The sequence below is a fragment of the Eulemur rufifrons genome, chromosome 21, assembly GCF_041146395.1.
Source record: "Eulemur rufifrons isolate Redbay chromosome 21, OSU_ERuf_1, whole genome shotgun sequence".
Classification (NCBI taxonomy): Eukaryota; Metazoa; Chordata; class Mammalia; order Primates; family Lemuridae; genus Eulemur; species Eulemur rufifrons.
In genome coordinates this window covers 5,112,825-5,138,139 of record NC_091003.1, presented here as the reverse complement: position 1 = coordinate 5,138,139, position 25,315 = coordinate 5,112,825, and the positions used below count along the sequence as shown (strand labels likewise).

The window sequence follows — 25,315 nt, the reverse complement described above, 5'->3', positions numbered from 1 at the left end:
CCAGTGTGCAGACGCCACTCACTTGGAGACCAGGGCGAAGGCGTCTGAGCAGACGGGTGGGCAGGGCACCAGGCGGATGGCGAGGTGGCCCAGGGTGCTCGGGTAGTGCACGCGCATGACCGTGTCGAACACGCTGGCGATGGTGTTGGCATCGCCCTGCTTGGAGCTGGGGTCCCCGGCGCCCGTGTCCAGGATGGTGCCTCCGTGCAAAACCAGCAGCAGCACGTGGATCTTGGAGGGCGGCGCGGCCAGCGGCTGGCTGACCTCGTCCTGCACGGGCAGGGGACGGGCGTCAACTCCCTGGGACTCGGCTCCTGGATAAGGCCCCATCACCCTGGCAGGAGGCTGGTCTCACCCAGGGCTCCCTCTGAGACCCCCACTGCCACTACTCGGCTCCAGGACCTGGTGTTCGCCTGCCTCAAGCCCTTCCCTCGGACCCCTGCGGGATGCAGGGACCGGAGCCTGGGGAGGGGCCAGGGAGGTGGGGACTCCCCTGTCCCCCGCAGCCCCGACTGCCAGCATGCTCAGGGCACATGGGAGGGAGCCCAGGCAGGGGCTTTCCGGGCTCCCAGCTTGAAGGGGAGGCAGAGAGGCTCAGCTGGTCCCGGCCTCGGGGGCTTCCTGCCCTCTGTGTCTGTCTTGGCCTGAGCAGATGAAGCCACCACTGGCTCAAAGTCACAGGGATCACTGAATAATGGCTTGGGTCAGGGCAACCATAGCCTGGGTGGGCAGCAACCCTGGCCCCGCTGGGGCAGCTCCGAGCTCTCCCTCCCTCTGCACGGGGCCTCCCCACTCTGGGCCCCAGGCCCTGCCATTCCTTCCTCCTGGCCGGGCCTGCTTGTGAGGTCAAAATGAGACCTTCGACCTGCGCACCTGTGCACAGCGTGCGGAGCTGTTCCTGGCCAAGGGTCTGGTCTAACATCACACTGCGTGTCAGTGCCAATGGGATGGAACCCCAACCCCCTGCCACAGCTCAGGGCTCTCCTGCCAACCCAGCCTGTGGCCCTGTCCTCACCCCGAATTTCTGGTGGGGCACTGGGGCACAAGAGGGGCCACTGGCATGTACTTGCTGCGCCCATGTTATGTCTGGTGGGGGGTGGGCAGTGGGGAAGGAGCTGAGGGGAGGGTCCTGTCCCCAAGGACCTGGGGAGACAGACCAAGGGGCCAAAGCCATCGAGGGCCTGTGGTGGAGACAGCCGGCCCTGAACGGGGCCACCAGACGGCAGGAGGAGGGAGCAGCTGCAGGACCTAGGTGCCGACGCAGGGGATGGGGGCGGTGGGCCTCTCGGGGGCTGGACCAACAAGTTCAAAGGGCCAGGCCGGGCTGGCCGGGAGCCACCAGGCAGGGTGGGCTCCGGGTGAGCGAGGGGGGCTGCCTGCTGCGTGGTGCTGGGCCTCAGGAGGAAGGCTGGGCTGCCCTCACCCTGGGAAGGGCCACCTTCTTCCTCCCTCACTGGGGCGAGGGCAGGACTGACACCTGTCCCCATACAGGGACTGCCTGCTGCTGGTCAGCCTGGGTGGGAACCAGCTCACAGCCCCGGGCAGAGTGGGGCCACCAGCTGCCCCCAGGCCAGGATGGAACAGCCATTGGCCCATTGGGCTCGTCTGGCAAGGGCTCTTCCAGCCCCGCAAGGCGAGGGGCTGGTGGAGGAAGCGTCTGACGGCAGGACTTAGTCCCCAAGGACGGACGGGCAGGGCTGGGCAGCGGGGGCTGAGCTCAGAGAGTCCTGTGTGCGCCTGTCTGGCTGTGCCAGCACTGGGGACTGCTCGGGGGCTGCCGCAGGGTCCCTCAATTCAGTCTGCGACAGAAACTCACCCCGCTGGGGACCCTGGTGGGGCTGGGGGCCGGCTCTGGAGAGCCAAGGCGTCCCCTGGTCAGTGTCTCCGTAAGGCCGGGAGAGGGGGCTCCGGTTTGGGGGCTGTTGCAGCAAAAGGATCTGGCTTTGGATGGCGGCGCCCCAGAATGCACTGGGGTCCAAACACACATCCCGAGGCAGATCTAGAGCACAGCCCCCCGCCCCTGCCCTGGGGGGCTGTCAGAGCTGTGTGCGCTGTAAGAGGGGAGGGGGCTCCATTTGCTTTATCTGGCCACTAAGCAGCAATTGGAAATCAACTCCCCTCCAACCGTTACCCTTTCTAGAAAAGCCCACGTCAACCTCACACCTCAGAGCAGAAACCCCCAGGAGGGGTGGGGGTGTGGATGCGCCCCCCCAGGCCCCCCAGGGGGGCCCAGTTCCCCAGAAAGAAGGTGCTGTCTCCACCTTGGGCAGCCTGAGGCCAGAGCAGCGGGTGACCCGAGGGACGGCTTGGTTTGGCCAGGCTCCCGCCCCTGCAGACAGCTCTGACCGCCCGCAGGAAGAGGAGGGGGCGCGAGCTCTGGCAAAGAACCCCCGAAGCGGACACAGGCGCTCTACCAAGGCAGCTTTATTGGGACACTGAGCCCCGCCTGCCCCCCACGAGGCCACTGTGCTGGCCACGGCCACATCACTTCTGCCTAGACGACTTTCGCTTCCTCCCCTTCTGCCTTTTTGTCTTCAGGGACAGCAGACAGGCTGGGCACAAGGTGAAGATCTTAGTTTTGATCTGGAATTTACAAGTTTCTCATTTTACTTTCCCATGGGTGGAGCTTGGTCAAGGTCTTCCTCGGGGGCTGTCTGCAGTCCCTGGTTCTCAGGGACATCGTACGGAGAGAGACAGGGGGTGGTGGGCACCCTCCCAGCAGGACAAAAAGTAAAGGAGGCCCAGGCCTTTCCCCACCGACGCCCAGGCCAGGCGTGGAGGCGGGTACAGAGGCCACCTCCGCAGCCCCAGGCCTGCTCCTCTGTGCCCTGATCCTGTCCCACCAGCAGCCGGGCACCCACCTCGATGATGTTCAGCTGCTCCACGCTGGAGGCCACCCTGAACTCAGGGGCGCTCTGGCGGTACAGGCCATCTGCAACACAGAAGCCGTGCATGAGCCCAGGGCCACCGGGCAGCCCAGCGGGGCCAGCCGGACGGAACTTGTAACCATCGCTGTGACCCCCGGACGCGCAGCACTGTGCAGGGGCTGGGTCAGAAAGCAGGGGCTCAGCCCCCCTGCAGGCCCCGCAGCCCCCCAGAGCCGGTACCCTGTGCGTCCTCTGGCTCTGGGCTCTCGATTTTGTCCATGAGGTCATTGGAGCTCCACTTGGTGATGTCTTTGGGGAACATTTCCTCCTGGTCGGACAGGTCCTCTGGAGGGGAGAGAGGGGACTTCAGTAGCACAGGGGACTAAGGGAGGCTGGGAACCCCAGGTGCCCTCCACACACACTCGCTCCGCCCCCGCCGTTCCTCAACGGGAGGCAGCACGGCCACGCCCCCTGGGCTGCTTTCTGATCACTTTTTTAAAAAACTGTGGTCACATTCACATAACAAAATTCACCATTTAAACCATTTTAAAACTGGCACTTAGTATATTCACAATTCACAAAGCTGAGCAAGCGTCACCACCATCTAATTCCAGAACGTTCTCACCACCCCAAATGGAAACCCCGGGCCCACAGGCAGTCAGTCCTCCTTCCCGGCTCGGCCACCCTCGTCAGTCCACGCTCCGTGTCTGTGGATTTGCCTATTCTGGACATTTCCTAGAAGCGAAATCGTGCGCTGTGTGGCCTTTGTGGCTGGCTCCGTCCGCTCGCGGTGTCTCGAGGTCTGTCCCCACTGTGGCGCGTCAGGGCTCCGTCCCTTTCCACGGCTGGGTCTCAGCCCACGGCATGGACAGACCACTTTTGTCTGCCTGCTTGTCAGCCGACGTTCCTGACCGCGCTGACACCCGCAAAGCACAGCTGGTGCGAGATCTGCTGTGGACACCGCGACCCTTGCTTCTGCTTTTCTGAGAACTGCCCGGGACCACGGGGTCCGAGGTCGCTGTCTGGGCTCCGGCTCACTCGGACCCTCCTCCGGTCTCAGGATGGGCCCCGGGCGCAGCTGCTCTGGCACCTCCTGCTTCGCCGTTCCTCCTCCTGTGCAGCCTCATCTATGTGTGTACTTTCCTCTCGTCAGGGACAAAGAGCCAGCCGGGACGGGTGCGATGCCGAGACGCCTCTTCCCCACCGTCGGCGAGACCCCCGGGCAGGATCCTCCTGCCCCTGTTCCGGCCCCCAGCCCAGGGCCAACCCAGGCACCTCCCTCTGCCCGGACACTGACTCCCTGAGTTCTTTCCCATTAGGGCCAGTCGGCCTGTTGAGCGAGACTCCGTCCCGACGTGGCTCTCCTGCCCCTCCAGGCTTGGGCACGAGATCTGACCCTGCCTGTGCCCTGCTGGGTGCCTGTGGGTGTCCCCATCCCGATCTGAGCCTCTGCCCTGCAGCGTGAACTCTGGGGCCAGCTCAGCCACCAGCCTGCAGAGGGACCTGCCCCTGGTGCATGCCCATGGCCCTCTGACCACCCCTCCCCCCGCCCCGGGAGTAATAGCCGGAAGCCGGGCGAGCGAGTGCCTGTGCTGCGTCTCCCCAGCACAGCCGAGGTGGCCTGCTGTGTGCTCATCGTGCCTATCTGGGGACCAGTGGGGAAAAGGGCACTTCAGATATTTCCTGCTTATTGTACTTTCTAAAGCGTCCATGTTAGATATGGTATTAATTTAATCAAGAAAAAAATAAGGAATATACAAAAAGTTAGAAAATTATAGTAAGTTATATTTCTTACAAAAATAAATTCACGTATGGAACAAAACCCCAGTCTGGTGACATGTCCTTTTCTGGGGGTTTCCAGAGAGCAATGTCCCCCTGCCAGGCCCACGGCACATCCTATTATCAGGCTGGGGGGGCTGGAGACCCCAGCTCAAGGGAGCCGGCTTCCTGGTGACGTCCTCTCATTGTGTGTGCCCCCCCCCCACACCACACCACCACCGGGGACAGTGAGGTGCAGGGAAGGGGCACAGGACAGTAACAGGCAGTTCCCACATGGGTGCACCCCCCGCCCCACCTCACTGCAGGGCGCTGCCCGCCTACCGTGCGCATCGAAGAACTCGTCGTCAGAGCTCTCGTCCGAGTCCCTGGCGATGCTCTGCATCCTCCACTCGGAGATGCTGTGGCGGGAGGGGCTGGCTGGAAGGCAAAACTCCGGACTGAGCGCCCGGCCTGCAGGGAGGAGCCCACGGGCTGCCCCAAGCCGGCACAGGGCATCTTCAGAGGCTGCCACCAGAGCCGGGAGGGTTTGGAAGGGGAGGAGGAGAGTAATAAGGAGTGGAGAGGCCTGGGCGCATCTCGGTGGCAGCTCCTGGACCATTCGAAACGGTTCCCCTCCCACCAGCAGGCGTGTCCCAGGGGCACACAGGGGCAGGAGTGTGTGGGGCACGAGCCCAGGATGTGCGATCGGACACGCCCGGGGGCCCCTGGCTCCACCCGGACACCCTGCTCGGTTTTTTCTCAGGACCTGAAGCCTTGCAGGCTCCCTCTCGGGGGCTGAGGCCCCTCTGCAGTACTGGGGAAGCCCACCCCGACCTGCGTCCCCTGGCTCTCAGGGTGGCAGCCTGTCTTCCCTTGGGAGCCTGCTGGGGGGTCCAGGCCTCACTGCGAGGCAAGGACTAGCCTGGCACAGTCAGGAGGAGAAGGGCCCCGACTCCCTGCGGGCTTGGCGCCACCACGGCCACAAGAAAGAGGCTGTTTTTGGAGGCACAGTGATCTAGCAGTGGGGGGGGTGGGTGCCGCCTCGAGGGCAGGGCCCCCAGGGCAGGGCCCGGGAGGGGCTGGAGCTCACCTCCCCGCTTGGATGACCTTGACGACTTCGAGGACGTGGACCACTGCTTCTTCAGGCCCCGCCCCACCAGGGGCTCCCCGTTGCTGCTGCTGGGCTCGGGGGGCTCCCTGGAGGCCTGGTCCTGGGCGGCCTTGTCCTTGGCGAGCTCGGCGGCCCCCTCGTCCTCCTCGTTGAACTGGGCCATCTTGCGGGACAGCATGAGCTGCACCTCCTTCTCCAGCTCCCGGATGTGCTCCATGCTCAGCCCATACCACTCGTCCTGCCAGCACCAGGCCTGCCGGTGGGCCCGCACCATCACCCTCCGCAGGCCTGCACCCCGGGGGAGACGGAGGGAGGGGTCAGGCCAGGTGCGAATCACTGCCTGTCTGTGCCTCAGTTTCCCCATCTGTAAGACCAGGGGACTGGCTCGCAGATGGCCTCGCACGCTCACAGTGGCTCTGCCGTTAGGGTGAGGGGCCTCCCGAAGCAAAGTGCCCGGTCAGAAGCCGCAGCTCCCTCGGAGGAGGGATTGCTGCCCGGGGGAGGTGGAGGAAGGCGTCCTGAGAGCCTCCTGTCTCCCGTCTGGTCCAGTTTTCCTGCTGAATTTCCCACCAAAGGGAAATCAAGTTCAAAAATCAAGTTCAAAGCAGATTGTTTTTTTTTTTTTTAATTGCTTTTAGTATTAATAGAATATATTATACGTGAGATATGTAAGAATATATTATACATATAAATTAAGATGTCAAATAACGTAAAATAATATACTTTTTAAGGTATAAAGAATAATAAAAGAGGCCGGGCGCGGTGGCTCATGCCTGTAATCCTAGCACTCTGGGAGGCCGAGGCGGGTGGATCACTCGAGGTCAGGAGTTCGAGACCAGCCTAAGCAAGAGCGAGACCCCCGTCTCTACTAAAAATATAAAGAAATTATCTGGCCAACTAAAATATATATAGAAAAAATCAGCCGGGCATGGTGGCACATGCCTGTAGTCCCAGCTACTCGGGAGGCTGAGGCAGTAGCATCGCTTAAGCCCAGGAGTTTGAGGTTGCTGTGAGCTAGGCTGACGCCATGGCACTCACTCTAGCCTGGGCAACAAAGCGAGACTCTGTCTCAAAAAAAAAAAAAAAAAAAAAAAAAAGAATAATAAAAGAAATACAGACACAGAAAGCAGACTGGGGTTGGCTTGGGCCGGGCTGGGAGTGGGGGTGATCTCGAGCGGAAACAAGAGACCCTCTGGGGTGACGAAACGCTCTGGAGCTCGGAGCACGGCTGGGAGTACTGCAGAGTCTCACCAAACTGCTCTCCCAACGGGGGACTTTGTTGTATGCAAAACTACACCTCGATAAAGCAGCTTAAAAAGTCATTAAAAATAAATAAAACATCCATGTCCACACCGCCCCGAGAAAGGACAGGCACTACCAGTGACACAGAGCTCTCCACACGCCCGTCCCCGTGAGAGTCTGCGCTGAATTTTGTGTCACTGGCTTTGCTTTCTGGCTTTAGCGCATGGATGGGTTTTCTGCGCGAGGCATCGGCTGGTCTGCCTGCTGTTGAAATCGTCATGTATGTGTCGCGCTGTATTTTTCTGCCACTTGCTTCTTTGGGGCGGAGTTTACCCAGGGATGTATGTGTGGGGGTCTCCATTTCTTCAGGTTTGCTGCCGTGTGCTATGTACGTGTTGAAATGCCACATTTCATGTGTTCCCTTTCCTGCCAATGGGCCTTGGCTCATTTGCATAGATTTTCCAGCCTTTCTAAACCTGCTGCTCTGAACATTCCAGAATGTGCATGAGAGTTTCTCTCGGGGACAGAGCCGGGAGGCACAGGTGCTGGCTCTCAGGGCACATGTCTCCCCCTTCCCTAGAGGACGCGGAGCAGCTTTCCGAGTGGTCGAGCCATGTCGCGTTCCGGGGCTGCTCTCCTGGGGGCCGTCCTCCCTCTCACCCTATTTCCACTGCAGCTTTGCTCAGGCCTCCCGCTCTGCAACTGGTGCCTTCCCTCCCAGAGCCCGTGCACAGCCCAGCTGTGGGATGGAGCCCTCCTTCAGCCAGGCCTGCCTGTGTCCCCTGCCCCAGCCCTAGGGGGTGGCCTCAGGCTCCCCACACTCTCAGGGCTGCCAGGAGGGGACATGCTCTCACCCATGTGGGAAAGGCCTTCTCCTGGGGGGCTGGAACGGCTGGATACAACAGCACATCTGGGGCCCGGCAGTAATGGGGACAGCGAGGACCTGTCCCAGCCCCTAAGAGTTGCCTCTCCAAGGCCACCGGAGGAAGCCCGACCCAGCCCTCGTGAGTCCAGCAACTGTTCCTGTGATAATATCACAGCTGTGTTCACAGCTGTCACTGAGCCTCAACTATGTGCCATGTCCCTTCCTTGGTTGTGTGTGGCATGATCTCATCCCACCACGCCCTACAGGACGGGGCTATCACACCCATTCTACAGACGAGGGAAGCGAGGCTCACAGAGGCTGAGATGGCGGAGCCACCATGTGGCAGTCAGGACAGGAGGTGACAGCAGCCCCACAACCCACCCTCCTGAGGGGAGAACTGACTTGCAGGGGGCTGGGGAGTCTTACAGTCTAGCCAGGGTCCCAGCTGCAGCGTGGCGCTGGGGAGGCCGAGGGGACCCACCGAGCCCGAGCCCCACCCTTAGCACATCTGCTGGGGGTCCCGTGCTGGGCTGACCCCAGAGGAGCCTTGAAGAGAGGGTGGGACAGGTCACCAGGGCTGACGTGTTCGGATCCCTGGGGCAGCCCGGGGGCCTCCCACACACTCCTCTTGTCCTCCCATCCCCTGGGAGGCAAGAACTGTCATTCTCGTCCCAGAAGAGGGGGCGCGACCAGGAGTGGCACAGCTATGGTGGGCAGGCAGGCCTGACTCACGCCGGGGCTGTCTCTGTCTGGGACACTGCCCTCCTCCTGCCTGGGACCTCGGCGCTGGGGAGGCCAGTTTGGGCCAGTCCAAGCTCCCTGGGGTGAGAGAGACAGACTGCGGGATGCATCTCCGCCCGCGGATGCCATGTCTCCCTTCTCTCCCTGCCACCTCCCCAGCTGCTGAGGGACATCGCAGTAGCCCATCTAGAAAAGGGGTGGTGGATGATGTGTCTGGGAGTCCCGCCCTGGGGACGGAGCTGGCGACGCCATCACACCCCCTCAAGGCCAAGTCCACATCAAGTCTCTGCCTCTCAAAGTGGAACATCCGCCACCCCGGACCCCAACCCTTCGAGGTGCGCGATGACCCTCCTTCGGGTTGGCCAGCACTGACGCTGCACACGCTAACGAGACCCCCGAGGGAAGCACAGGAGACTTGTGTTCAGGTAGGTCTGCCTGTGTCCCAGTGTGGGGTCCCTGCTTCCTCCCCATCTATGGGGTGACAAGGCCACCCACAAGGTCATCGTGAGCCAACGTGACAAGTGTGGAGTGTACTGACGACAGTGAGACCTGTTCATGTCAAAAATAAGCCACTTTTGCTCATGGTGTCACCAGGCGTCTGGCTGGGGTGTTGATCTTGGGTCAAGGGCCCCAGGGGCTGGAACGGGCCCATGGAGCTGATGCCACGACCTCAGCATGGGCAGGGGCTGAAGGCTCCAGGTGACGGGGGAGGCTGGCCACCACTCAGTGGGCCCCAGGCCATCTGTTTGTCCACCTGCTGCCTGGACACCTGCTCTGGGCCAGGCCCACATGGGTGTGAAGGACACTGCAATGTCTGGGACACCCTGTCCCCCAAGCTGCCAGCCCAGCGGCGGAGACAGAGCTGTGGCCCCAGGCCTGGGGGCTGGGCCTCCTCCGGCAGAGGAAACAGGGGCCAGGCAGGTGGCAGGGAAGCTGTCCCCAAGGGCCAGTGGCCCCAGTGGGGTGCAGCCTACACCTTATCAAACACAAACCACGTCAGGACTGTCTGGGGGCAGACGACACACATTGCTGGTGCTCAGCGAGCGTTCGTAGTGGGCAAGATACACCAGGGGAAGTTGATGTGGGCTTTGGTGTCACCTTTCAGGAACAAAGTGGAAACAAAGAATCCCAGGCAGACAAGCAGGGAGAGGAGGAGACAGACAGGGAGGCCCAGGCGGCCCCGGCCACCGCCCGCTGGGCGAGGTGCGTGCTCACCGGTGTCGTGGATGAACCTCTCGATCTTGGACTGCATGCCCCAGTAGCGGAACTCCACCTTGCACAGCTTGTAGGCGCACATGATGGGTAGGACCTGCTTCTTGTACTCCTCGATCCAGTTGTCGGGCAGGGGCCCCCGCTGGGTCTTGGCCGACTGGAACAGCTTGGGGTCCTCTTCTGTCTTATACTCGCTGGGGGGCACAGGGTCTTTGACAATGTCGATGAAGTCTGCGGGGAGACCCTACGAGTGGCCACTTCTGCCCCGACCTCTCGCCCCACCCGGCTCCTCCCTGTGTCCCTCCACCCCCACATCGTCACGGGGCTCAGGGCCCCGCCGGGCTGGGAGCACTATGGGGGCTGAGGACTGTGCCCTGGCCAGCTCTGACCTCGAGTTCCCCAATGGCAGGGCCTGCACCTGTCCTCGCTGCCTTTTCGAGTCATTTCAGCAACACCCATGTTCCGAGTGCGCCCCACGCCGTGGCACAGCAGGTAGATGGGGATGGGCGGAGGACACACCGGGGAGATGCGTCTCCACGGAGAGCATGGGGAGGTGGGGCTAGAGAGGATGCCAGGAAGAGCCTCCTGGAAGAGTGGAACTGAGAGGCTGAGGGTGTCCCTGCAGCTCTGGCACTTGACCAAGAGGTGGGGGGACTTGGGGGACATCAGGGAGTCTGTATGGGGGGAAGGGCGGCAGCTGTCTTGGAGGCAGTGGGGCTGCGCTGCACCCGCCGGCCATTGCTCTCCAAGCCATGCGTGCAGCGTCCCACGGGCCAAGTGGACCTCCGTACAGGTCTGAAGCCCGGAGGGAGAGGGGCAGGCTGTTAGGAAACCCTCCTGGACAGAGAAGACCCGGGTGAGATGTCTGCAGGGGCCAGGCAGGGGGGTGGGGCCCCCGCACAGGGGTGGATGCTGCAGAGCTGGGGTTGGAGAAAACAGGCTTGGGGGCTGGTGGGACCTGGTGGGAGTGACAAGGGGAGGGGGTGGTCACTCTGGGCAGGACGTGGGCTGTGCTGCCTCCTGTCACAGGCCTTCCCTCCACAGGGGCATCTCCTCCCCAAAGGCAAGGCCGTTGCGCTGTGCTCGCTCCTGGGGCACGCGTGTGCAGGACGGGGCCGGGTCCACACACGGTGGGAAAGAACCCCAGGAAAGGGTCTGTGGCTCACAGTGCCCTTCTGGGTGGGTCTGCCCGACCCGCTGCCGGCCACCTCGGTTTCCCCAACGCACCGGCCCCCACCGTCTCTGGGCTGCAGACACAGACATTGGCACCAGACCAGTGAGGTCAGGAGCAAGTCCGAGGGCAGCCGCATGTGGGGAATGACGAACTTTCTCCCTGGAGCAGCCCACACACCCAGCCACACGGGCAGGCGAAGGCCGCCAAGGGCAGGGCTGCACCATGAGTGAGCAATGTCATGGGGACTTAAGACCCATGGCAGCTGGCCTCTGGGGGAGCCCTAGACCAGAATGGACAGACACAGCTACCAGAGGGCCCGGCTCATGGTTGGTCCTTTCTTCCTGTTCTGGGCAAAATTTGTCCAACCTCCCCCCCACCCCCATTCCTACAAATTACTGTGCTGAAGTCCTAAACTTAGCACGAATGTGACCTTATTTGGAGACAGGGTCCTTAAAGAGGTAATCAAGGTAAATGAGGCCGTGAAGGTGGGCCCTAATCCAGTAGGACAGGTGCCCTTGTAGAAAAAGGAGCCCCAGGGGCAGACAGACACACAGAGGGAGACGACTGTGTGACCACCATGCAAGCCAAGGGACACGGAGGACGGCCAGCAGCCCCCAGACGGCAGGAGAGAGACCTGGAGCAGATTCTCCCTCACGGCCCTCGGGGAAACCAGCCCGCCGATGCCTTAACGCAGACTTCTGGCTCCCAGAGCTGCCACAGGTAACTTCCTGTTGCTCAAGCTGCCTGTGTTATGGTGCTTTGTCACACGGCAGCCCTAGGCCACTAAGGAGGCTCCCAAACCCCAGAGGGGCCAGAAGACACCGCTGGAGGTGGGGTGCGGGCACCTGCCGCCTGACCCAGCCGAGCCCCCGAGACGCCTCCTCGGCGACCTGGGCCTGGCACCCGGAGGTGCCAGGATGTGTTTCCCATGGATGTGTTTCGTTTGACCAGCATACGTTTATTTACAAAGCTTTTTTAATTGGTTGCCAACATGTAGGAATTGGGAGATTTCACGTGGAAATCCTCATCTCTGGCCTCTCTTAAAAAAAATGAAGGTTTAACAACGGGGCCCATTTCCTGCGTGGCATCGTCGTCTGGAGGGGTGGAGTGGAGGCACCCAACATCAAGAGGACACAGGCCCCGTCGTGGGCTGTGGCCCCCGCTGGCCCTGAGCACTCACACTCAGCTGTTGGCCCGAAACGGCCTCTGCCCCAGCACACGCGTGCACTGCTTGGGAGTGGGGACACTCCGAAAGGATGGAGGGCAGGGGCTCCAGGAGGCAAAGGCACTTGGACTTGGCGTGCGCGTCAGAAGGGGCCAAGGGGCCTACTCTGCCTCCCCGTGCACGTTTGGACCTGCCCTGCCTGCCCGGGACGGGGCCAGGTCTGGAGTCCGCCAGGCTGGGGACCAGGGACAGGACCGAGAGGGGCCTGCGGGTGGGAACCCAGAAGAGAGCCCCGTGGGGCGCCTGCCCTTCCTGGTTACCGATTGTCAGCTGGTTCTTTTCCACGGGCGAGAGGGTGAACACGTTGGGGTTTTCTCCGGCATCAGTTTTATAAAAGGTTTCAATGTCGATGGAGAATTTCTCCACAAAAGGGCAGGTGAACCTGTGGGGGAGGGAAAGCACCCATCAGGACCGCGCGTGGAGGGGCCACGGGGCGGCCGGCGAGGCCTGTTGGGCCCACAAGGGAGGAGTGGAGCTGGGAGAGTGGGAAGAGGAGGGGTGAGGGGTAGCAAAGACTCATCTGCCCGGCCCACCTTCTGGGCCACCACTTTGTCCCAAGAACAGCCAAGGCCAGGGCGGGAGAGGGAAGGGTTTGGGGGAGAGGGACACAGCGTGTGGGAAGCCCCAGAGCTGCCTGGAGGCGTCCACGGCATGGTGGGGATGGAGGCACAGCTACGCGGTGTACTGTCAAGCGGGCGGAATCTGGGGCCAGTGCTCTGTGGGACAGGCCACCCCTGCTCCCCAGGGGGCCAGCTGTGGTGCCAGGGCACAGCCCCCCTCTGGGCTGGAGATGAGCTTATGGGGGAAAGTGCCCCTGGGAGGAAGAAGCTCCGTGGACCCTCCAGCCAGCTCCAAGCGGGTGCTCACCGACGTGGGAAAGGAAGGGAACCCTAGAAGACCTGTGGGGAAGGAAGGGAACCCTGGCAGACCTGTGGGGACGCATCTGCTCAGCAAGCGGGTGGCTGGCGGGGAGCAGCCCCTCATCTATGCAACCCAGCAGTGCTGAGCTGCACACTGCGGGGCATAGAGGGAAGAACCCCCTACGAGGTGACCCCAAGGAAAGCCCTGCTCAGCGTGGGATGTAGCACATGCTGTAGCAGCAGCTGAGGGTTTTAGAGTTGCAGGGAACCTCTGGGCCATCTAGTCTACCCTCAGCTTCTTCCCAGCAGGCTGGATGTCCTGGCCTTCTCAGGGGAACCTAAAGTGAGTTCATATTCCCTGCACCTTTCTAGACAGCAAAGGATCTCCAACGCCCCCACGTCTGACCCATGTCTTCACAGCCTTCACCCCTGGGTAGTCTGGAGGCATCCAGGGGTGTACTCTTCCCTGTCCTGCCTGTGCCTGCCCTGGGTGACCTTCAGAGCACCTGTCTGGGAGAGAGCCTGGGCTTCTTGGGCATGTGGGGTATTGAGCCTGTCTGGAGGTCCCAGCCCCTGGATCCATGCACAAGACTGCTTCTTGCCAGATAGCACGAGGTGGTGGAGGGCAGAGGCAGAGGGGGCGCACCTGGTTCGGGTGTAGGGGTAGGCGTTCCAGGACTCCTCCACCACCCGCAGGGCCGCCTTGGGCAGGATGGAGCGGAACCAGCCGGGGATGTGCATGCCCACGTGGTACACCTTGTGCGTGTACTGCCCGGAGCCGCCGGGGCCATCCGTGTACGGCCGGTTCTCCAGGATCTCCACGCCACTGCCTTCGCCATATGTCTCGTTGCGGCTCTTCTTCTGTGGGGACAAAAGCACCTGTGATGTGTGTGGGACTAGAGCACTCTGCAAAAGGGAAGGGGCTCAGGAAACTGAGCCAAGGGGTGTGGAGCGGGAGGATGGGCTTTGGACAAGGCTGGCTTCCTGTGTCATTTCAGGACCCCACATCTAGATTCAGGCTCTATGTGCCCCGGGCTTCAGGCAGGAGGCCGAGGGGGCCATGGATTCTCTCTCTCGGCCCTAGCACTGCACATGCAAATCCCCCATTCTGACTCCCATCTGCCCCAGGATTGAAAGTGCTCTCAAGATCAGGAACAAGACAAGGATGCCCACTTTCTATTCAGCATTGTACTGGAAGTTGTAGCCAGAGCAATTAGGCGGGAAAAAGAAATAGCGAGAGGTAACCAAACTGGAAAGGAAGAAGTAAAACAATTTGCTGATGACATAATCTTAGACACAGAAAACCCTAAAGAATCTCGCTCAAATCTATTAGATCTAATAAATGAATTCAGCAAAGTTGCAGGATACAAAACAACACATGAAAGTGAACAATGCAAAAAGGAAATTAAGTCAATTCCACTTACAATAGCATCTGAAACAATAAAACATGTAGGAATAAATTTAACCAAGGAGGTGAAAGACTTGTGCACTGAAAACTTAAGACGTTGCTGAAATTAAAGACCTAAATAAACGGAAAGCTATCCCATGTTCATGGATTGGAAGACGTAATATTGTTAAGATGGCAATACTGCCCAAAGCAACCTATGGATCCAATGCAATCTCTATCAAAATGCAAGCAGCCCTTTTTGTATTTTTTATGGAAATGGAAAGGCTGATCCTAAAATTCGAATGGAATTGTAAGGGACTCCTGAATAGCCAAAACAATTTTAAAAACAAAACTAATTTGGAGGATTCACACTTCCCTATATCAAAACTTACTATAAAGCTACAGTGATCGTAACAGTGTAACACTGGCATAGGACGGACAGAAAAATCAGTGGAATACAACAGAGAGTCTAAAAATAAACCATGTATCTATGGTAATTTTTTTTTTTTTTTTTTGAGACAGGATCTCAGTCTGTTGCCTAGGCTGGAGTGCAGTGGCATCATCACAGCTCACTGTAGCCCCAAACTCCTCGGCTCCAGTGATCCTCCTGAGTAGCTGGGACTACCGGTGTCCACCACCATACCCAAATAATTTTTCTATTTTTAGTAGAGACAGGGTCTCATTCTTGCTCAGGCTGGTCTCAAACTCCTGAGCTCAAGTAATCCTCCCACCTCGGCCTCCCAGAGTGCTAGGATTACAGATGTGAGCCACTGCGCCCAGCCTCAATGAATTTTGGGGTGCTAAAACCATCCAATGGGGAAAGAATAGTCTTTAACAAATGGTGTTAGGATAATTGGATAGCCACATGCAAAAGAATAAATTTGGACCCTGCTTCACACCATATAAAAAAATAAACTCAAAATGAATCAAAGACCTAAACGTAAGAACTAAAACTATAAAGCTAACTTAGAAGAAAACAGGGGCAAACAACACCTTGGATTTAGCAATGTTTCTTAAATATGACACCAAGAGCACAAGCAACAAAAGAAAAAAATAGATAAACTGGACTTCATCAAAATTAAAAACTTTAATGTATCAAAGGACATTATTGAGAGAGTGAAAAGACAACCTACTAAATAGCAAAAAATATTTGCAGATCATATAAATGATAAGGGACTTATATCAAGAATATATAAAGAACTCCTACAACTTGGCTGGGCATGATGGCTCACACCTATAATCCTAGCACTCTGGGAGGCCAAGGTGGGAGGATCACTTGAGGTCAGGAGTTCGAGACCAGCCTGAGCAAGAGTGAGATCTGGACTCTACAAAAAATAGAAAAATTAGCCAGATGTGGTGGTACACACCTGTTGTCCCAGCTACCCAGGAGGCTGAGGCAGGAGGATCCCTTGAGCCCAAGAGTCTGAGGCTACAGTGAGCTATGATGATGCCACTGCATTCTAGCCCAGGCAACAGAGTGAGACCTTGTCTCAAAAAACAAAAAGCAAAAAAACAAAACAACAAACAAAAACTCCCACAACTCAACAATAAAACAAACAACCCAACTGAAAAATCAGCATGGGAGGCTAAGGCAGGAGGCCGCCTGAGCCCAGGCCAGGAGTCTGAGGCTGCAATGAGCCTGGGCAACATAGCAAGACACTGCCTCCCCACCTCCCCAGAAAAAAAGAAAGAAAGAAAAAGAAAAAGAAGCAAAGGATTTGAACAGCCATTTCTCCAAAGGAGATATACAAATGGCAATAAGCACATGAAAAGATGTTCCACATCACTAGTCATTAGGAAAATGCCTCACACCCATTAACATGGCTATTATTTAAAAAAAAAAAAAAAAAAGGGAAATCATCAGTGTCGGTGAGGACGTGGAGGAATTGCAACCCTTGGCACTGCTGGCGGGAATGTAAAATGGTGGGAATGTAAAACTGTGGGGAAAGTTTGGCAGTTTCTCAAAAAGTTAAACATAGAATTACCATATGACCAACAATTCCACTTCTGGGTATGTACCCAAAAGAACTGAAAGTGGGGACTCAAACAGATCCGCGGACACTAAACCTTCAGAGGACTTCAGCACCACCACCTCACACCAGGTGTCCACACAAAAAGGTGTCCACACAAAAAGGTGTCCACCGACGTTCACTGCGGTATTACTCACAAGAGCCAACAGGTGGAAACGACTCAAACGTCCATCAACAGGTGAAGGGATAAACGTGGTCCATCCATACCACGGAATGTTACCCAGCCACAGCAAAGAATAAGGACTGATACATTTACAACATGGGTAAACTTTGAAAACACAGTAATCGAAGATGCCAGACACAAAAACTCACATATTGTTTGACTCCATCTATGTGAAAAGTCCAGAATAGGCAAATCCATAGAGACAGGAAGTAGATTAGTGGTGTCCCGGGGTGCGTGGGGGGCAGAAGGAGTGACTGCTAAGGGGCGCAGGTCTCTTTTGAGGCGATGAAAACACTCCGGAATTAAGACCGTGGTGATAGTTGCACGACTGTGAATACACTAAAAACCACTGGACTGTACACTTTAAGTGGGTGAGCCGTGTGGTATGTGACTTTTTATCTCCATAAAGCTGTGATAAAACAAACAAACAGAAACCAATCCTGCCTCTTGCATTCACTAAGGTTTAAGAGAGATCAAACATGGCAAGCAGGAAGGGGCCTCAGTGGCACTGTGTGACAGAGATGACACCTGGGTCACCTCTAAGTGTCTCTCTGCCGCAAATGCCCTTTCCAGTCTCCAAAAGCTCAGTTTTCTGCTGATGCAGAAAACCTCATGTTTGAGGAGCTGGTGACTTTAAGCCCAGCACTGGTTTCCATGGTGACATGACGGCATGGCCAAGGCCATCTTCGGTCCGCTTCCTGAACGGCAGTGCGTGCACACAGCCGTGCACACGGACGCATGTGCATACACAGCCCTGCGTCACCCTGGGGCACGGCCCTCTCTAGGGCACAAAGATGTGCTGAGTCTCCACGGCCCAGGGCCACTGAGTCTCCTTCAGGGAAAAAACCAAACACGAGGCCCCGAGTGAGGCCACAGATGAGGCTGGGGCAGGCCCGCGCCGTCCGTCCTCCTTCAGGGAGCTCCTGGAACGCGGGCCACGTTCGTGGTGCCAACAGCTGCTACTTCCTGGACACTGTCTGAGCTCCTGCCTCTTCCAGCAGCTTCGTCTACTCGTGGTTGTGCTGAGTGCTTTGCAGGTATGTTCTCCTGTAGTGGCTGCAGCACCCCCGTGGGAGAGGTGCAATACTACTGTCACCCCCAATTCGCAGGCGAGAAGATTGCGGCTTAGAGAGGTTGTAACTTGTCCAAGGTTGCAGTTACTAAACTTGAACTCTGACCTGTTTGATTCCAGGGCCTGCTAGGCCCATGGCACCAAGCTGCTCCAGGGATGACACCTCAGCCCAAGGTCGGTGCTCGGTAAATATCTACTGAACAAATAAATGGATTCCAGTCCCAACTCTTGTGACCAACGACTCCCTCCCATCCTGGGCACGTCACATCTCTGTGGTCTGTTTGCAAACTCTAAGTGGAGATGGGGCTACTTATCTGCCCCAGCCCTGGTGTAAGGGGTTGAAATGTCCCCCCCCCAGAATCTTGGGATGTGATCTTATTTGGAAATAGGGTCTCTACAGACATAATGAGGCCACGAGCCAAGGAGGGCCTGGAGCCAGCAGAAGTGGGAAGAGACAAGGAAGGTCGTTCCCTGAGAGCCTCTGGAGGGAGCGCAGCCCTGTGGACACGGGACTTCCAGCTCCGGCCTCCAGAACCATGAGAGCATTGGTAGATAGTTCTGCTGTTTCAAGCTACCCTGTGGCTCTTTGTTATGTGGCACCAAGAAGTAACACACTCGGCCACCAGGAGGGTGGTGAGAAGGTGAGCAGGGCAGAGGGGCCAAGAGGGCCCATCCACGTGGCCTCCCTGGGGCACTGGGGCACTGCCTTGCATAAGCCCCACCCACTCCAGCTGACCAGCTGGCCCACCCAGCAACTTCCCCACCCCTGGAGGATCTAGGAGGATCCTTCCTGCCCCTTCTGGCTTCTGGTGGCTCCTGGCCTTCCTGGCGGTGTGTGGAAGCCACTCAAACCTCTGCCTCATCTTCCCTGTGTCTCTGATGTCCCCTCTTCTTATAGGGACAACAGTCATTCAGTCCAGGGCCCACCCTAAAGCCAGGATGATCCCATCTTAAGATCCGTAACAATTATATCTTCAAAGACCCTATTTCCAAATAAGGTCACAGTCAGAGGTTGCGGGTGGGTGTGGATTTTGGGGGGACACTAGTCACCAGCTGGGTGAGTGCCCACGATGGCCCCCTGTGAGTAGCTTCAGCCTGCTGGAAAAACAGGGGCAGCACCCTGACACCCCCCACCTGCACAACAGATGGGCCCCTCACTGCCTCCCACCCAGCCTTTGGCCACGTGTGCCCTTGGTCATCAGCACTTTCTTTTTGTTTTTTTTTTGAGACAGAGTCTCACTCCGTTGCCCTGAGTAGAGTGCTGTGGCATCAGCCTAGCTCACAGCAACCTCAAACTCCTGTGCTCAGGCGATCCTCCTGCCCCAACCTCCAAAGTAGCTGGGGCTACAGGCGTGAGCTACCACACCCAACTAATTTTTTCTATTTTTAGTAGAGATGGGGTCTTGCTCTTGCTCAGGCTGGTCTTGAACTCCTGACCTCAAGTGATACTCCCGCCTTGGTCTCCCCAGAGTGCTAGGATTACAGGCGTGAGCCACTGCACCCAGTCCATCAGCACTTTCTCCAAGGTGACTCCTTAGGCTAACCACAGCACCCCTGGCCTTGCCACCCACAAGGTGACCTCGTGCTACATGTGTACATGTGAGCATTTGGTGGGCAGGCAGGGCTGTGCAGGGGCAGCACAGGCTTTAGAGCCAGACTGGGTGGAGGGCATTTCTGCCCCAGTCCTCATAGCTGGGACTTCAGAGAAGGTGACAGGTGGGCTGGACCAGGAGAGCTCAAAGTGCTCCACTCCAAGCAATGTGGAAAGGCAGCCCATCACGTCTCTGGACAGACTGGCTTCATCAGGGCAGCTGTGCATCCTTGAGCAAATTCCTTGACATCTCTGAGCCCCAACCTGTCCTCTGTAAATGGGGATAAACACCACCACCTCTGCAGGTATCATGAGCATGAGGCTTGAGGATTGACGCAGGGCTGTATTTCAGGCTCTGGACACCCAGGCTGCCACTGTCACCTGGTGATGGTGACAGATATAATCACTCGCTGGGGATGGGTATGGTAGGCTGCACAGGGGCACGAGGGCTGCAGTGGGGGCAGAGCCCCTGGGACCCACCCTGGTTCCTGAGCCTGTGCTCCCTGAACCACCCTTGGGTGCCTGTGCACAGCAGATGCTCTGTCAAGATTGGTCAAATGAATAAATGGATTCTAGTCCCAACTGTCACCAGGAATTTTGGAGCCGGCATCCCAAGGGCAGCCAGCCCTCCCCAAGCTGGCCCCTCGCTGCCCACCAGTGATGATGTCCAAGGGGGCAGGGCTTCCCCTGGCACAGCTGCGGCTCAGTCATGCCACCCAGGAGCAAGCTCTGCCCAAATGCTCTGACCGCTGCCCACACAGGACACTGTCCCCGAGTCCCTGCCCACCACTCCTGTAAGCGGCGCCACGGTGCCTCCCGCAGACGGTGGCAGTGGGTCAGCAGAGACAGCAGAGACAGGCCCGGCTCCCCAGGGGCTGGTGAAGCGGGGAGGACGCAAGGACCAAGAAACCCCTGAAAGCAGCAGCTCCCAGAGCTGTCCAGGGTCCTGGCCAGGCCATGTCTGTCCACTCCCTTGGTGGCAAACGTTTGCTGAGCACCTTGTGGGATGGACGGGTCTCTCCCAGCCAGGCCAGTGATTTTGGTTTTTAACCTTTAACACCATGTATGAATACACTGAGTGCAGCCCAGGCACAGCGCCAGGCACTTTCTCTTTGGGGTGATAGGAATGTTCTGGAATTGGACAGAGATGGCGGTTGCAAAACAGTGTGAATGTACTAAATGCCACTGAGTTGTACACTTAAAAATGGTTAAGAGTATGTTATGTGAATTTCACCTCAATAAAAGCAAAACAAAACACCTGATCAAGGATGCCCAAAGTCCCTAGTCCCAACTAAATTTCTTCCAAATTCTACAGAGAGCCAATAGCCCAAGCCCTGGCCCAAGTAGACATCCCCAGAGCCTTGTCCCTCCACGGACATGTGACCGACAGGCCCAGGAATGTCCTGGAGCTTGTTGCTGGAGCTGGGACTGGGTGCTGTGGTGGCCATAACGAGCCATGTGTCTGCCTTCCAAGGCTGAGCTGGGGTGGGGGGGGGGGAGTGGCTGGCCAGCAGGGGCCTTGGGACATGGGAAACTTCCCAGTCAGTGGCTCCAGCAGGAACTGGGGGGCTCCCTGGTTAAGGAGCCGAGGGCGGCAGCACCCCAGACACAGCAATCAGTCCTCAGACCAGAGACAGCACACACTAAGGACACAGGTGCAGGGCACCAGCACGTGGGATGTGCAGACCAAGCCTGTCACCGCGCCAGCCACCCCTCAGCCTCGAGGACTGGCCAGAGGGAAGCTGACACCCAGCCCAGTCTGAGCAGGGAGCCCCAGTGACCATGCTCCCCAGCCTCCCCTCCAAGCACGCTAGTCCTTGTCACAGAAACGCCCCTCCTGGTGACAGGTGGCTGGTTTCACCTTCCTATTTTAGCAGGAAAGCAGACGTGTGCACACACACCTGCTCACCTGGAAGGAGCACAGGGAAGACCCTGGAAGCTCAGGAGAGCAGAAAGGACTCCAGCCAGGCTCAGTCCAGGTGCGGGGGACACTTGTCTGGCGGGCATCTCACGAAGAGTCAAGAGTGCTGGCGCTCGAGCTCTGCAACACGGGAGATGTTTCCATCCCGCCACAACCCCAGCTAACAGAGCTCCTCAAAAGACACTGCATGTGAAGGCCCCATGGACGTGGCCAGGGCTGCGCAGAGCAGAGGACGGTCTGAGCATCACACAGGGTGACGCTTAACAGCTACACTTGCTGGAGGCATAAGGATAGACATTCAAAAGAAACCCCGGAAGAGGGGGTGGGATGGCAGGCGTTTTGAGAAGCCCGGAGTCAGAGGTGATTCTATGCTCCAGAAAAGCTCTGGGATCTCCCAGGGGCTGGAGGTCAGTCCTGCCAGACCCCGACCCCCACCCCAGGAGGCCAGGTGGAGGCGAGGGGCTGCCTGCCTGCCGGCCTGGGCGGGGTAGAGGAGCCCTAGGACAAGTGGCAGCTTTGGCAGATCAGCCTGGTCCTTGAATGGGCTGAGCTATTTCCGGAGTGCTCCAAGATGGGGGGCTGATTTAAGCCTCTTTCTCTCTGCTCTCTAGAAATAATTAAGGGGTAAGTGGTTCAAGAGGGAACTGAATGGCCCTTCTGAAGCAGCTCACAGCAAACAGCCCCCCAGAGAGGCTGGGTTCACCTCCTATTCTCTTCCCAGCCAAGCCTCCCATGCAGCAGGGCCTGGCCAAGCCCCGGCAGCTTCCTCCAGCTCCCCAGAAGGAAGCCGTGGCCCCAGGCTCTGCTGGGAGTGCACAACTACCTCCCCTGACGTGGGTCGAAGGAGGGACCCTGCCAGGCAGTCGCAGCAAGGAGCTGCAGGGGAGGCAGCCCCCTGGCTAGCAGGGACCGGAGGCACCGATATGCCCAGAGGAGCCAGCACCAGGCCAGGAGCGGCTCGTAATCAGCGTGGGAGGCCCCGAGACCCTCCACTTGGAAGAAGGCTGCTGGGCTGGGCAAAAGGCCGGGCACTGAGGTTGGGCGGGAAGCTGGCGAGAGAGCAGGGACAGGGACCTCCGCAGAGCCAGGACCTTAGCAGGGACCCCGGTGAGTGGGAGCAGTGGTCATGCCTGGCACCTGGGCCAGAAGTAACCGGATCCTGCAGCTCCTGATTCTGTGTTCCAGGTTGGTCAGACACTGAGCAGTGAGCCTGGCCATGTCCCCTGGGAGTGGGGAGCAGTCTCTGGCTGGTCGCAGGAACCTGCCACCCTCAAACTCACCTGTGACTCTGTCAATCAGCTGCTTGTCCCACACTGTGTGTGCAGGCAGCCAGGGGAGTAAGGACAGGGTGGGTCTGGGAGCCGGGAGACAGGCTATGTGCTCCCAGGCAAGTGACTTAACCTCTCTGGGCCTCCTGCTCTCCTGTCTGTCAAATGCTTGCTTGTGTCCCTCTGCATCCCTATGCTAAAGCCCGAACCCCCAATGTGATGGTATTTGGAGACGGGGCCTTTGGGTGGTGACGAGGTCATCTGGTCTGGGTGTGGCCCTCATGACTGGACTGGTGTCCTCCTAAGAAGAGGGAGATGCCAGAGCTCTTGCTCTCTCTGCCACGTGAGGACACAGGGACAAGGTGGCCATGTGCGAGCCCTCACCAGCAACCAAATCTGCCAGACCCTGGTCTGGGACTTCTGGCCCCCAGAACTGTGAGGAAATGAGCTCTTGTGGTTTAACCCAGCCTGTGGTATTTGGTGATGGCAGCCCCAAGCCGACGGGGACAGCGTCTGCACCAGGGAGATGATGGATGCTGAACCCAAGTGTTAGCATTGTAGGCGCTGGGGACACAGTGCTGGTGAAGCAGTCTCATGGCATGAACACGGTGTGTCCCCACGTGCTGGCGTGGAGACTGGGCACCAGGAGGCCAGCGCAGCTCAGACATGTATCAGGAGACGCCGGGGCAGGCACTGGGCTGTGAAGGCCGCAACTCCACCCCGACCCACGCATGGGCTCCTGCGTGGCCTGCATGGCCGGCCTGGCCTGCCCTCGCCCGAGACCCACCTGTATCATGTACAGCTGAGCGATGCGGTACTCCTCCACGGTCATCGGCAGAGGAATACGATATTCCTTTATAATCATCTTGGAGTCCAGGCCTTCCCGTCGATGGGGAACTGTGAGTTGGGACTTCTAGGCGAGGTTCCTTAAATAACCATGACAAAGTTCACCAAGGACCCCTGAGAGAGAGAGAGGACAGGACAGTCACTTCCTGCCAAGGCTGGTGGATCCGACAGCACAGAGGAAAGGCCCCGTCCAGACCCAAGGCTGGAACTCGCTCCCTCGCCTCTCCGGCCTCCACTTTCCTCGTGGGCTAAGAGCTGCCAGAAGGACAAGCGAGGGGCTGTGTGTAAACTGTGATCAACAGTCACAGGGAAGCAAGAATTGTCCCCCTGTCAGCAAGGGCCAGGGAAAGAGCACCAGGCTCTTGTTCTACTCACAATCCTAACAAGCTCCAGCACCCGCTCCCAGCACTCCTGTGACACAGCACCTAACGGTGGCTGGTCACGGGAGAGAGGGCAGATCAAATGAAACCAAGAAGAACGACGCAAGACATTTACGGATCAGCAGTCTGAGCCCTTTGGGGTTGGGGCCATCTGCTCGTGTCACTGGGTGCAGACGGCATCACTGCATCCTGGCACAGGACTCTGAGTGATCTAAAGTTTGGTCTCAGTTCCACCCAACAATGCACATGTACTGGCACCTATTCTATTCCTTACGCTGGGCGAGGTCTGGGAGGTAAATAAACAAGACAAGCAAACAGTGCACTCATGGGAACTTCTATTTAAGCTCACAACATAATGGATGAAGATTTGTAGCTAAAGCAATCAAATTAAAAAAAAAAAAACATAGTGCTCAGAGGAGGCACATTCTCAGTTATCTGGAAAACGAAATCACTATTATATCCCAAGCCCCAGAAGGCTGAGGCTTTGCCGTAAATACCATCTGGTCGCCCCCAGAGGTCACACGCTGTGAACATGAAGCCAAGTGCAGGTTTCCAGGATGGGCAACGGCAGAATCAGAATGGTATTTTAGGAAGACCACTCCACAGACGGCAGGCAAGTGGCTTCCCCAGGGTGCGGATCTGTACGAAGCGTTTGAGCATCACCCAGCTAAAGCATTACAGTGTATCTAACAAGATTGAGAAAAACGTATTTACCAGAAATCTCAGGAAGACCAGCATAAAGGGTTGAAAAAATTCTTAAATGAGCCACTTAGAGAGAGCGACGTGGGGAGAGGTCACATAAAGGGGCCCGAGATGGCCCCTGTGTTGGCCTCAAACAGCCCCCTGTGGTTTTACTTCATGGTGTGTAGGAACCTTAGCCCAGAGGGGCGTCCAGCTCAAATTCTCACATCCAGTTGCTTTACACATGGTCCAAATGAACATCTCTTTAGCCAATTAGAGTCTGTCTGCTTTACATGCCCCATGAAACTGCACCCAACATCTGCTGGCAGAGGAAAGACAATCCCTGGAGCCCTGCTGCCCCGTGGAGCTCTCTGGCCAGACACTCCTGGTCATGCTGCTGAATGACGTCACCTGGACATATAAACCTTGCCCTGCCCCCCTACCCCATCAGGCAGCTCCCTCCCCCCATCTCGTGCCAACCAGCGAAGCTCGGTGTTACTGTCCTGCCTGTTCCCTGATCGACCCTAAAACTCCCCAGAGGCTGTGTTCAGGTGAAAAGAGACCATCGCTGGCTGTCTTCAAGGTCGGTGGATCTGCCTAACAGCCCATAGGGTATGTGGGTTTGGAGCTCGGACGGACAGAGGAGAGCCCAAGGGCTGCCCTGGAGTTCTTCCCCATGCTCTCATGCCCGGCTGGGCTCTGCGATGCTGGCCAGCGTGTCTGTGTCCAGCGTGTCTGTGTTCTCTCATATCTGCCTGAAAGCTGAGGCCACAGGAGAGAAGCGATGGCCCCAGGCTGTGCCTTGTCCCCTGAGAAGGTGTGGAACAAGAGCCTACTTGGCCAGCCCAAACAGCAAGGAATCTAAGTCCGACACCCGGATGGACTTCAGCTGGTGGAGAGGGTAGCACAGGCATGGGATTT

General features: G+C 58.0%; 1 protein-coding gene across 3 annotated transcripts in view; it reads right to left on the bottom strand.

Annotated features, from left to right (window-relative positions):
- The window catches only part of PITPNM2 (phosphatidylinositol transfer protein membrane associated 2), a 124,420-nt gene that overhangs the window by 12,175 nt on the left and 86,930 nt on the right, over positions 1-25,315 (bottom strand). For 2 of the 3 annotated variants that reach the window (XM_069497430.1, XM_069497431.1), the window contains exons 3-11: positions 23,275-23,447; positions 13,702-13,916; positions 12,456-12,577; positions 9,800-10,027; positions 5,716-6,024; positions 4,968-5,063; positions 3,108-3,212; positions 2,862-2,932; positions 23-270 (exon numbers count right to left, since the gene is read on the bottom strand). In XM_069497430.1, the coding sequence (XP_069353531.1) occupies positions 23-270; positions 2,862-2,932; positions 3,108-3,212; positions 4,968-5,063; positions 5,716-6,024; positions 9,800-10,027; positions 12,456-12,577; positions 13,702-13,916; positions 23,275-23,352 (1,472 nt within the window). In that variant the 5' untranslated portion in view covers positions 23,353-23,447. Of the gene's footprint in view, positions 1-22; positions 271-2,408; positions 2,584-2,861; positions 2,933-3,107; positions 3,213-4,967; positions 5,064-5,715; positions 6,025-9,799; positions 10,028-12,455; positions 12,578-13,701; positions 13,917-23,274; positions 23,448-25,315 lie in introns of those variants that run through there. The other variant, XM_069497432.1, reaches the window with a different exon arrangement.